The sequence below is a fragment of the Gopherus flavomarginatus genome, chromosome 15, assembly GCF_025201925.1.
Source record: "Gopherus flavomarginatus isolate rGopFla2 chromosome 15, rGopFla2.mat.asm, whole genome shotgun sequence".
In the NCBI taxonomy this organism is placed as follows: Eukaryota; Metazoa; Chordata; order Testudines; family Testudinidae; genus Gopherus; species Gopherus flavomarginatus.
The window spans coordinates 24,914,531-24,926,794 of NC_066631.1; the positions used below are offsets into that span (position 1 = coordinate 24,914,531).

The window sequence follows — 12,264 nt, forward strand, 5'->3', positions numbered from 1 at the left end:
GACCCCCAGCTCTGAGCCCAACCCCTCTGAGCTGGGCACCTCCCAACCTCATCCCCCCCAGACCCCCAGCTCTGAGCCCAGCCCCTCTGAGCTGGACACCCCTCGACCCCATCCCCCCCAGACCACCAGCTCTGAGCCTAGCCCCTCTGAGCTGGACACCCCTCGACCCCATCCCCCCCAGACCCCAGCTCTGAGCCCAGCCCCTCTGAGCTGGACACCCCTCGACCCCATCCCCGCCAGATCCCAGCTCTGAGCCCAGCCCCTCTGAGCTGGACACCCCTCGACCCCATCCCCCCCAGACCCCAGCTCTGAGCCCAGCCCCTCTGAGCTGGGCGCCTCTCGATCGCAGACCCCCAGCTCTGAGCCCAGCCCCTCTGAGCTGGGCACCCTCCCGCAGCCCTGACCCCCAGCTCCAAGCCCAGCCCCTCTGAGCCGGGCACCCCCCGACCTCATCCCCCCCCAGCTCTGAGCCCAGCCCCTCTGAGCTGGACACCCCTCGACCCCATCCCCCCCAGACCCCAGCTCTGAGCCCAGCCCCTCTGAGCTGGACACCCCTCGACCCCATCCCCGCCAGATCCCAGCTCTGAGCCCAGCCCCTCTGAGCTGGACACCCCTCGACCTCATCCCCCCCAGACCCCAGCTCTGAGCCCAGCCCCTCTGAGCTGGACACCCCTCGACCCCATCCCCCCCAGACCCCAGCTCTGAGCCCAGCCCCTCTGAGCTGGGCGCCTCTCGATCGCAGACCCCCAGCTCTGAGCCCAGCCCCTCTGAGCTGGGCACCCTCCCGCAGCCCTGACCCCCAGCTCCAAGCCCAGCCCCTCTGAGCCGGGCACCCCCCGACCTCATCCCCCCCCCAGCTCTGAGCCCAGCCCCTCTGAGCTGGACACCCCTCGACCTCAGACCCCAGCTCTGAGCCCAGCCCCTCTGAGCTAGGCGCCTCTTGATCGCAGACCCCCAGCTCTGAGCCCAGCCCCTCTGAGCTGGGCACCCTCCCGCAGCCCTGACCCCCAGCTCCAAGCCCAGCCCCTCTGAGCCGGGCACCCCCCGACCTCATCCCCCCCCAGCTCTGAGCCCAGCCCCTCTGAGCTGGGCACCTCTCGACCTCAGACCCCCAGCTCTGAGCCCAGCCCCTCTGAGCTGGGCGCCTCTCAACCCCAGACCCCCAGCTCTGAGCCCAGCCCCTCTGAGCTGGGCGCCTCTCGACCCCAGACGCCCAGCCCCTCTGAGCTGGGCACCCCTTGACCACCCCCCTGACTCCCAGCTCTGAGCCTAGCTCCTCTGAGCTGGGCACCCCCCACAGCCCTGACCCACAGCTCCGAGCCCAGCCCCTCTGAGCTGGACAACCCCAACCCCATCTCCCCACAATCCTGAGCCCAGCCCCTGTGAGCCAGGCACCCCCCAACCCAGAGCCCAGCTCCCCAGTCAGCCTTGGGCAACAGCAGCACCACCCCCAGGCAGTGACAGCCCATTGGCACCAACCACCACTATCACCCAGCAACAGCCCATTATGTAATTGCAATTGTATAGGTACCATTAAAGCATTTAATGTTTTTAAATCATGTATTTGGTGTATTTTCAAATTATTACAAATTAATTTTTGAATGTATTTCACTAGTTATTTTTTACATTTCCAAATACATGTTACTATAGTATTGCAACTCTTTTTTCTGGAAGGGGCCCCAGAAATTGCTTTGCCCCAGGCCTCCTGAATCCTCTGAGCGGCCCTGCCCAGAGTGTGTGAGGAACTGGGGAGAGAGGGAAACGGGGTCCCCTGGAGCCGAGCCCCGGCTGCAGTGGCGGTGAGAGGGGCTCCCGGAGTGTGTGAGGAGATGAGCGGCTGGCTGGGTTTGTCGGTGCTGAGCAGGTAGCCCCGCAGCCGGAGATCCTTGCCTTCCCTCCCGCTGGGGCTGGGCCAGGGCACCGTGAGGCTGAAGAGCAGCAGGTCCGGGGGGTTTTCCAGGTCCTCGTCCGCCAGCATGTCGGGTGTGAGGGCAGTGAGCACGAACTGATCCACCTTGGCCACCAGCAGTGCCGCAAAGCCCAGGGAGGGGGCTGTGTTCTTCGCGCCGCCCTGCAGCCATGCCGCCACCTGGAAGTACTCCCACTCTGCGCCACCCAGCAGCTCCACCCGCATGGGGACAGAGTCGCAGCTGGGCCAGGGCTCGGCTGCAGTGTGCTGGCAGTGGATCCCATGTTTGGGGGGAACCCAGTGCTGGGGCAGCAGGGGGTGTGAGTGGGGGGGGCACTGGTGGGCAGGAGGGGGAGCTCGTCTGGGCGGGGAGCAGCCAAAAGCAGATGCCAGCATAGGGCAGCAGGCAGTGGAGAGAATCAGGCTCACTCTTTACGATTGCCGTGTGGCTTGTGCCATTTGAACCCACACAAATAGAAAGAGAGGCACTGAAGTCGTGAGCGCATCCTTAAAGTGAAGCACGTGCCTCCAATACTTTGCTGTATCAAGGCCTGGAAGAACACAATGCTTTCCGCTCGCTTCTTGTAGCCCATTTCGATAGCTCTGCAAGTTTCAGTTAGCACTAACCCTTTGGAGCCCAAGAGTTCGCTTGGTGCAGAATGCTGGTGCACGGGAGATCTGTGTTCAAACCGCACACCTCTACCATACAGCTCCGCCCTAGCAGCTGCAAGCAGGACGCACAGGTCATCGGGGGATTAGCCCTTCAGTCTGAGAGTTCTGCCTTTCAGCCTGTGGAATCCTTTCCCCAGGGAAGCTACTCTGGCCAAGCCCCGGGGGATTTACTATAGGAAACAGTCCTGTGTTAGCTGGGGAGCTGCATGGCTTAATAAATCACTTCCGTCTCTAATTTCTACGTCTCTGTGGAATTCCTTTCATTTGATGCTAGCCAGAAGGAGGTCTGAGGAACCGGGCCTCCCCCTGCTGTCTTCCTGCAGCTGCAAAATGGAATCCAGCATCATTATTATCATTTTAGAAAAGCTCCCATTTGGTAACATGAAATGCCTGGGAGGGGGAGTGGTGCCGATAGAGTTTTGATGGGCACCTGCACAAACCCTCTTAAAGGAGGGTAAAGACAGGTGGGTGCCTCACACCTAGCTGTGTTTGGGGCAGATGGGAGTAACAGCTTCTAAATGAAGTGTCTGTCCAGCTGTGCTGATTCTGCTTCAGATGGTGTGGGGTCAGGTTCACGTCTCCTGCGCAGCATTCACTGCATCACTTGCCCTGAAACGGGTTGTGTAGTTCATAGCCTCTGCAGCCTTGTTGCTTTTGTAGGCAGTGGGAGCCTTTCCATTCACCTTAATAGATGTTGGATCAGATCCCCAAGCGCAGACCCAAAACGGGCTCTGATCTCTGCGTTACGCTTTCTGACCCCCTGGCCTGCAGCAGCCCTGCCTGCCCCTTGACTGCAAATGTCCACCCCGTAGCTCAGGCAGTGCTTTGTTGTTTGTTTATTTATTTATTTTTATTGTTCCTTGTTTTGCAGCAGCAGCAGCAGATGCCCCGTAGCAGCCAAGAGGAGAAGGATGAAAAAGAGAGAGAAAAGGAGAAGGAGGCTGAGAAGGAGGAAGACAAACAGGAAACAGAAAACGACAAAGAAGAACTGACAAAGTAAGCAAGTTTTCTCCTTTCTCTCGGCTCTTCGCCCCTAGGGATCATCGTGTGCACTGGGCTGGGAATGCATCATCTCAGTGCTCCCTCCTTAAGGAGAAGCGCACTGAGAGGAGTTGGGGTGCGGGGAGGGGGTGGGGGTTGTCAGTGGTTTGAAGTGCATCCAGCAGAATCTGGGCTCTGATCCCAGTATTGGGTGATCCTTTTGCAGGTTACCTTGGATGTGCTGCATGTACCTCTCTCTTCTCCTAGCACAGAGCAGGCTAAACCTGCTGCTAGCAAAGGAACGAGTCTATTCGTTCATAGATTTCCCTCTTCTCCCGCATCCTTGGAGACCCTAGAAGAAGTCACTGACTTGCTTTATAAAGCCGATCAGTCCCTGAAGCAGCTTTGATACCAGGGTTTGTTTTATTGTTGCAAGATATTGCTGCACCTCCTAGAGCCAAAGCAGAACTCAGGATGCAGCGGAGCACAGGGCTTCACCTTTTGCGGTGTTGATGTCGATGTGAGATCTTCCAGCTCAAGGAATTCGACCAGTTTTATAACCGTGCCTGTCTTAGTGCCTGGCACAGCATGGCTTAGCAGGGAACGCCGGATTTGTTGCTGGGAAAGGTTGGCAGGCAGACTGCTAGCTATCTATAATGGGCTTAATACTTGGCTTAGGAGAACATCTGGCTTCATTATATCCAGGCTGCCTAAACATTTACCAGCAGGTCCCTTTCAGGAAGATAAATGAGGAGGAGGTGATGATAAATTCGAATGGCCCAGCATTAAACCTGTCTCTGTCAGGTCTCTGCGCGCTCTTGGGGCTGCAACCATCTGCAGGAAAAAAAAACAACTCAACCCACCCAAAGTCAGGCAAAGTGCCCTCGTTGCAAACTCCCAAAATATATCCCATCACCCAATGATTTCCCCGCTCTTGCAGGGAGAAGAATGACGACACGTCTGGGGAGGATAACGACGAGAAAGAAGCCGTTGCTTCCAAAGGGCGTAAAACCGCCAACAGTCAGGGCAGGCGCAAAGGCCGCATCACCCGTTCCATGGCTAACGAGGCCAACCACGAGGAGGCAGCCACTCCACAGCAGAACACAGAGCTGGGTACGTACCTGCTGGGCACAAAGCCTCCGTAACCAAGGGGAGGAGGGGTTTGTATCAGTCCAGCCAGCTGGGTGGAGGGAAGACCCTGGGAACAAAGGCTGTTGGGTTTCGCCTCTGTTTTGTCACTGATTCATTAGGCAGCCTGGAACAAGTCACCATTCCTCGATTTCTCTAACTGGACATGCAGGATGACAATCCTGTCCTACAGCCCTGGCTCTTTAAAATTCCTCCTGTCCTGAGGAGTGGGAGTGATGTTTCACCAGCACCTCAGAATTACCCAGTGGAATTCATCCAGCTGGACAGGAGGCATCTCAGAGGGCCAGGCCTGTGTCTCACCAGGTGAGATTTGCATCACGTGGAACCTCAGTTGGCAAGCCCTGAAGGAAGGCAAAGAGAATTGTGCCATTTTCAGCAAAGATGTGCAGATCTTCATGCAGGCCTCTCTCTACTGCCAGTGGCTATTGAGTGCGAGGCCATCCTGACGGAGTGTTTTACCATGTGATCCGAGACGGGCTCAGACTGTCCTTGAGAGCTCCACAGCCAGCAGATTCACAGTGTGCTGCACCTGCCCGGGGGCCTCACTTGGAGTCACTCGCTCATTTTACCTCACTGCCCTGGCCCCTGGTCCCTCCAGTTTGTGGTGCGCCTTGTCTCAGAAGCAGTAGGGATAAGCGATGGCTCTGATGCAGCTTCTTGCAGTGATCGTGGTGTTATAAAGCCAGGCTTTCCCTTCCTTGCCTTTGTGGGCACCACAGATGATGACTCAGTGAGGGGAAGGCTGGGACAACTCTCTACCTGTAGCCTGTGAGTCCATATTTCTTCCAGAGTAGGAGATCCTCAGCACATCGCTTACTCCTAATATTTTGTGTCCCACATCGTCTGCGCTTGGGACTTTACTAGCCTGTTCGATGCAGCTCTGATTCCCTGTCCCATTTCAGCCAGCCTCCCTGCCGTGCAAACACGTCTGCAGTGATTTCAAAGGAGAGGACCCAATACAACAACCCCGGAACATCCTGAAAGTGCCATTATGTTTCCTGAGACTTTAGGGCATCTCAGGCTGGCAGGGTGGTGCCTGTGGTGTCAGAAATAAGAGAGAGAAGTCAAACCGATCTCACCCTAAAACGCATGGACAGACGGCTAGCGTAGCCCTTAGTTTGGAATGACAGGAGACAAGGATCCTACATGCAGCTGAGACCCATACAAAGGTGATAGCTTCCACTGCCAGCCACATGGGGGCTTGTAAGTGTTGAAAAGTGCCATATCCAGGCGATGGTAGATGGTGTCTGCCTTTCCCTCCCTTCTATGACTGACAGAAAGACGGTGGTTGCCCTTGGGAACTATCCATGGCTGTCTTCGATAAGCTGACTGCAGTAGTTGCCTCATTCCCTATAGCAAATACTAAAGAAACATTGATCCATGCCTGTCTGTTGGAGAATTTCCTCATTGAAAGCAATGTCTTTACTAGTATAAATTAGGTTTGTAAATACAGTTGAGTATTGTCTAAACCCTGAACTGTGAGCTCTCCAGGGCAGTGACTGTCTGTGTGTGTGTATAGTTCTAGCATAGTGGGGCCCTGGGCCCTGTTTGGGGTGCTTAGGCATTGTGCCAATAGCGGTAGGGAATAATCCCAGTCACTTAGGTAGCATGTTTCCTCCAGAGATCTCCAGTGGAATCCCAGGCGGGGAGAAAAGACAGCTGACAATAGTCAAGTGACCAAAAGAAATGGGCTAGTGTCACTGGCGTGCTGAAGCAATCAGTTACGTGTTGTCTCCCCAGTAGTGATTTAATGTAGGTTGGTGAAGACAGTTACTGCATGTTAAAGTCCTATTGAATATTAAAAAACAAACAAACCCCCCCCCCCAATACTGTGGTTTAGCTGCAGCACGCTGCAGCTCCCAGCAGACATCTGTTACGTAACTGCTCAACCTCAATAAATACCATTAATCAAACCCAATAGGCCATTTGTCTGACATTTATTAACATACACTAACGGTCTTATTAAAACTCAATTAAATGCCTAGTCAAGTGTGTTTGGGATACTTAAAGCAAATAAATCTTGAAGCCCTGAATTTGCCCATGGAGGGAGAAAGAGAATTTCCAGGTATTGATTTCTTCTACCAGCTAAGCTAACGTGTGCTGGCTGGATCTATGTGGGGACTGTATTTCTAATGGACGAAATGACCTGCAGTGACTTCCACGAGGTGACACCTGCAATCTGGTGCAGTCAGCTGAGAAGGAGATGCATTTTTCTCACTCCCAGGCCCTGGTACCTAACAGGTTGAGGGCATCAAAGATGTACTCTTCCCCCTCCAGAGCCCCAGAGCCTTGACAAGCTTCTTGGAGATGCTGCTTTTCCTCCCCACCACTGTCCTTTAACCTAGCCTGTCGGCCCAGTTTCCATTTTAAAAGGACATAGTCAAAATCTCCCTCCTCAGTGTTGAAATAGTAGTCTGCCTGTTGGCAGCTGAAATGGAAATCTGTTTGCTTATTGGGGGCTTTCTGTCTCTGACTCACATACTGGTTTGTTGTTGTAGGGTTTGCTCACATGTGCCAGGCTGCCAGCAGGATTATTTCAAAGTGAATACATTACTCAGGCCCACATGGAGCATGGGGGTGGAGAATATAAGTGGATGGTGGGCATAGCTGGCACCCATCTCTTACTGTGCTGGTTGGAGGGCACGGTTGCATCCAGGCCTCCTGAGAGTTGCTGTTGCTCCAAGGCTCTCATTGGATGTGCAAGTGAATCTGAGGTAGCCCAAGGTGCTGCATGCAGTCTTTGGAAATCTCTGATCGCCTGGGTATGGCACCATCTCTCTGAGCGCATCAGATTTGCTGATGACTGGTTCCTCCTGCTGACTCTCCACCCCCTGGGGGTTGATCAGTATCGTTGAGATGGCAGCCGGTCTGAGTTCTCAGCTCTTGCCACCCCCGGTGACAATACCTCTCAATACAATAGAAGACAATACAATAAAAGAAAATCAGTAGCTATGTTGCAGCTTTTTGCTGCGGGACAAGGGCGAGTGGGACCAACATATGACTGGCAAAATGCAGTTACCCTGAGGGGGGCTGGCTTTGTTTTCCCAGCCCAAAGCTATCTTCCACTCAAACCTTCCATCGGTGTGACGGATAATATGCAGGCTTGGCGATATTGGGCCTGGCACCTCCCTGTATCTAAACCTGGCGCGGAGGCTTGTGGAGCACTTTGGGGTGCTCCAATGAAAGGCGCTATCCATGTACGGTGTATTCTGATCGGCATGGCTGGCTTTTGGGCGCTAGTAACCCTCCTGAGATTTTCTGGCTCAGTTGCTGTGTTTCGTACTTTTAAATCCCTCTCGCCATGACCACTTGGTTCTGTCTGTTTATTTTTCAGCTTCTTTGGAAATGAATGAAAGTTCTCGCTGGACAGAGGAAGAAATGGAAACGGCCAAAAAAGGTAATACACAATACAGTTTTTTTTCTCCATCTGCCAGTCCTGTTGGTCTGGAAAGGAAGGCAGTTCATGGTATTAGATGGTATGCACCCAGCAGAGACACTGTGGGTGTGTTACCACACTGAATCTGGGGGACCTGATTCTGCTGTTCTTTACACTGCTTTCACCCACTGTGTAAACCCATTGACTTCAGTGGAGTGACTCCTGATTTATGCTCTATTTAGGCGAGAAGAACGAGGACCTGTATCGTCTGAGAAAAGTGCCTTTATGTTTGTTTCGGTAACAAACTACAAAGTTGGCAGCAAGTTTGGGGATTTTGTCAGTACTTGCTCCAGGAGTCATGCGCGACTGATTTGTGTCATGGAAGGACAAGGTGTTGTAGCATTGCCCAGGCTCTGTGCTGGAATGAGGTCACTGCAGGAGATGGCTGCATGGCCAGAACTCGTGTTGATGTCAAACTGGGAAAGCAGTTGGTGGTTTGCAGGCCTGGGCTAGATAGCTGGGGTTTAGCTCTGTGTCACAGAGTTGAAGACTAGAAGGGATCATCTAGTCTGACCACCTGTATATCACAGGCCAGCAAACACCACCCACCCCACACCAAGTCCAACAACCAGAATTAAACCAGAGTATTATAGCCTAAGGAGACTAAACTATTGTGTGCCACAGGCAGAAAACTGGAGGGACCAAGGTGCCCAGTGGCCCAAGGTCCCTGCAGTGGCAGGAAATTATTTTAGTGAGATATACCCAGACAAGCCCAGCAGGTAATCCATGATCCATGCAGAGGAAGGCGACCTTCCGCCCCACGGTCCTTGCCAGTCTGACTTGGGGAAAATTCATTTCTGACCCCGAATTTGAGGTCACTTTCTGTGTGTTCATGGTTCACATGTGGCCCCACAGCGGTAAAAGACATGTACCCTGATGCCCATGCAGGGGGATTCCCATGTGTAAAAAGAGTAGAAGATAAACCCCCCTGGCCCATAACTGCACAATAGCAATAGCCCACTAATGGCAAGTCAGAGTTTCTGATCTCTGCTGCCTCCTTTAGAGGATGCACCGTTGTTCGTAAAGCGACTGCACTGCTACATCATCAAGTGAGAGCCCCTACGTCCCTGAATCGCAATTGCAGATGGGGATTCTCCTGCTGAATGCTGAGACAGGGCCGTCCCTTTTACCGGGGCGAGGCTGCTGGCTGGAGGAGGTTTGTTTTGCATCCTGTGACCGAGAGAGCCCGTCGCTGAGCCGTTGTGTAAATGTGCTGAGTGTAGCAGGCTCCCCTGGCCACTTCCCCCTCATTTGTCGGGCTTCTGTGCCAAGATTTCTGCTGTTTAATTTTTTCCGAAGTCATGTCCTGTTGATCTGCGGTTGAGTTCCCAGCCAGTGCCGAGTGCATCCTGCTCAGCTTGCTCCCGCTCTTCTGGCCTGCGAGTAGTGTAGACGTGCAGCTTCAAATGGAAACGAGCTTCATTTGGGGACAGCAAACTTAGCCAGACCTGCTGGCAGGTGTTAGATCAGTTGGGGAAAAGCACCTGCAGGAGGCACGTGGAGCATAGCCTCTGGCTTCTCCCGTGCCTGCAGCATCCTGGACTGAGCTTACTTCTAGTACGAATACACCAGTATGTTTGGCTTGTTCTCATTTAAGCCATTCTGACCCTCTATAAACCCCTGGGCCAGTCTTGTGTACAAACAAGCGTTACTCTCTCCAGGCTCGTCACTTACTCGACAGACTTCAGTCAGGCTGCCTGGCTGAACTCCAGCTGCTGGGATTAGCAGCTGCCGGTTGGTGGATTTCTGCGGCACAGGTCACTTTGAGCAGCCCCCTCTTTCCGATTTGACTGTAGAAGAGGCATTTAGGCCGCAAGGTGGGGCTGTGCTAAAAGGAGCAGTCTTGGTAGCCACCTGCCTAAGCCAGTGTGGAGGATGGAACTGTGGGGAGGTGGCATCCAGTAGCCCCAACATCTGCCCAATTTGTATAGAAAGGCAGCAGGCAGTGCTCCAGCTTACGCAGGGTTGGATCAGCCCACGGGAGTGTGGGGTTTGGTCCCCCCCGACCCCCTGGCCATTTGAATGATGTTTCCCCCACACGCTGATCTGTGAAATAGCGAGGTTTCCATCACGGGTGTCTGCAGAGAAGCTAAATTCCCATCTTGCCAGGCCCCAGCCAGCTTCACGAGGCATTTTCCTGCTGAGTGCACCCAGCGAGTTCAAATTTGCTCTGACTGGCACTTCCAAAGCTTGGCCCTCAGGGCCAGCCCTTCCATTTAGGTGACCTAGGCGGTCGCCTAGGGCTCCAGGATTTCGGAGGGCAGCATTTTTCCGCCCTTGGCAGCAATTCGGCAGCAAGCGGTCCTTCCGCACTCTGGGTCTTCAGCAGCGGGTCCTTCACTCGCTCCGGGACCTGCCACCAAAGTGCTCCAAAGACTGGGAGCGCGGAAGGACCCCCCCGCCACAGAATTGTCGCCAACGACGGGGAGCGCGGAAGGACCCTCACCAAGGGCGCCAAAAACCCTGGCGCCGCTCTTGTTGGTCCTGGAATATTTTTTTTAGCCTGCAGCCAGTTGGCATTCTGAACATTCAAAACGAACCTCAGAAGTCAGTCCCAGGCTGATCCTTCCAGCAGCACGTATGCCAAGGACCTTGGTTTGGGGTAGTAAAGCAGGGTAGTTGAATAATCTCTCCAGATTGCAATCTGAGTGAGCATATTCAACAGCACTTGCATAGCGATGCTAAACGGAGAGATTTTAAATAAGAGAAGGAGATACTATGGCTATACGGTGAGACCGCAGTGGGGAATACCATATTATTAAGTTAACTAGGGGAACGAGAACCTTGTAAGGGTGAAGTTCTTGTTTAACGACACTTTTTTTATTTTGTAGTAAACTTTGATTTGATAGTCTGCCAAAACATACAGCGATTGATATAATTATGGTGCCGTGTGTTCTGGTATCATCGGCTTCTTCCATTGTGACTGTGATTCAGAGGTACAAGCAGGCGGTTTTGATTAGCTGTAGTTGCTCCCGGAGTTTACCCACCACCTAGTCCAAAAGCAAGTGGGGTGAGAGTGAATCCACTTCCCTTGAGGCTTCAGCCCCATCTTGGACCTGATCGAGTTTTCACTGCAGGATGGTTTATCCTTGCCCCGGACCTGGGAATGCTTAGCTAGCTGCTAGGTTCGGGGGATTTATCGAAGAGCTAGTAACCATTATAGGTGCAGCTCAGGGCTTTCCCCAAAGCTTTAACATGTGGTTTTACTTTGAAAAGAGACTACGTAATGGTTGCACCTTCTTACTCTACAGCTTTTCCTCCCTGTGCATCACTGAGGCTCAGAACTGCTGACTTCAGTGACAAAAATAAGCTTTGGCCGCTTTTCAGTCCTGCAAACTGTGCAAGCCTAGGGCTAAGGGGTCTGTCCTACTTTATGCATCAACCGTTCCTGTGCAAACACATGGAAAGCAATGGATTGACACAGGTGAGGCCATGCTCTGAGGACAGTGGGTGGCTGTGCAGATGTTGTATGGTCTGCAGCACCTTTAGCTCAGGTGATGATGCACAAGAAGGGAAGTGACCCCTCGCTTGATTCTCAGATAGCCAGGCTGAGTTTTCAGGGCTGGCAGTTAGAAACACCAGCCTTTTTACTAGTAAACTAGCACATGCATTAATATTAAATGAATTAAACAGAGGTCCACATGAAGCCTTCTTCTTAGCCGCCTTCTGCTTAGCCTGCGTGCATGTGGAAATGCACTTCATTGCGTGCGTGTGTATGTGCAAAATGTCCAGATTTCTGCTTTGTTGCCCCTTCCTAGCACTAAAACCTTGTTCTCTTGCAAGGAGCTGTCAGGTTGGATGCAGGGTAAGCGGCAGTGTAACACTGCGAAGGCACAGGGTATGTCTCCTGCTGCAGAGAGAACCCCTCACCACTGCACATGCAATCACCCACGCTTGCTCCGTTCCAGTGTAAAAACCTGCTGATTGAAATAAACCTCGGAAAGAGGCTGACACACAGCTTCTATCTGGTCTTCAGCTCACTCCCCCTTCCAGGAGTGCTGTGGGCTAGCCGGGAGGCAGGCGTGGGTACTGGGACATCTCCATCATTGGAGGTTTTTAAGAGCAAGTTAGACAAACACCTGTCAGGGATGGTCTAGATAATAGTTAGTCCTGCCAT

The 12,264-nt window shown here is 53.2% G+C and overlaps 1 protein-coding gene across 18 annotated transcripts in view; it reads left to right on the forward strand.

Annotated features, from left to right (window-relative positions):
- The window catches only part of NCOR2 (nuclear receptor corepressor 2), a 403,768-nt gene that overhangs the window by 298,540 nt on the left and 92,964 nt on the right, over positions 1-12,264 (forward strand). For 15 of the 18 annotated variants that reach the window (XM_050923437.1, XM_050923442.1, XM_050923440.1 and 12 more), the window contains 3 exons: positions 3,453-3,577; positions 4,503-4,675; positions 8,046-8,108. In XM_050923437.1, the coding sequence (XP_050779394.1) occupies positions 3,453-3,577; positions 4,503-4,675; positions 8,046-8,108 (361 nt within the window). The remainder of the gene's footprint in view (positions 1-3,452; positions 3,578-4,502; positions 4,676-8,045; positions 8,109-12,264) is intronic. The other 3 variants (XM_050923438.1, XM_050923453.1, XM_050923456.1) reach the window with 1 other exon arrangement.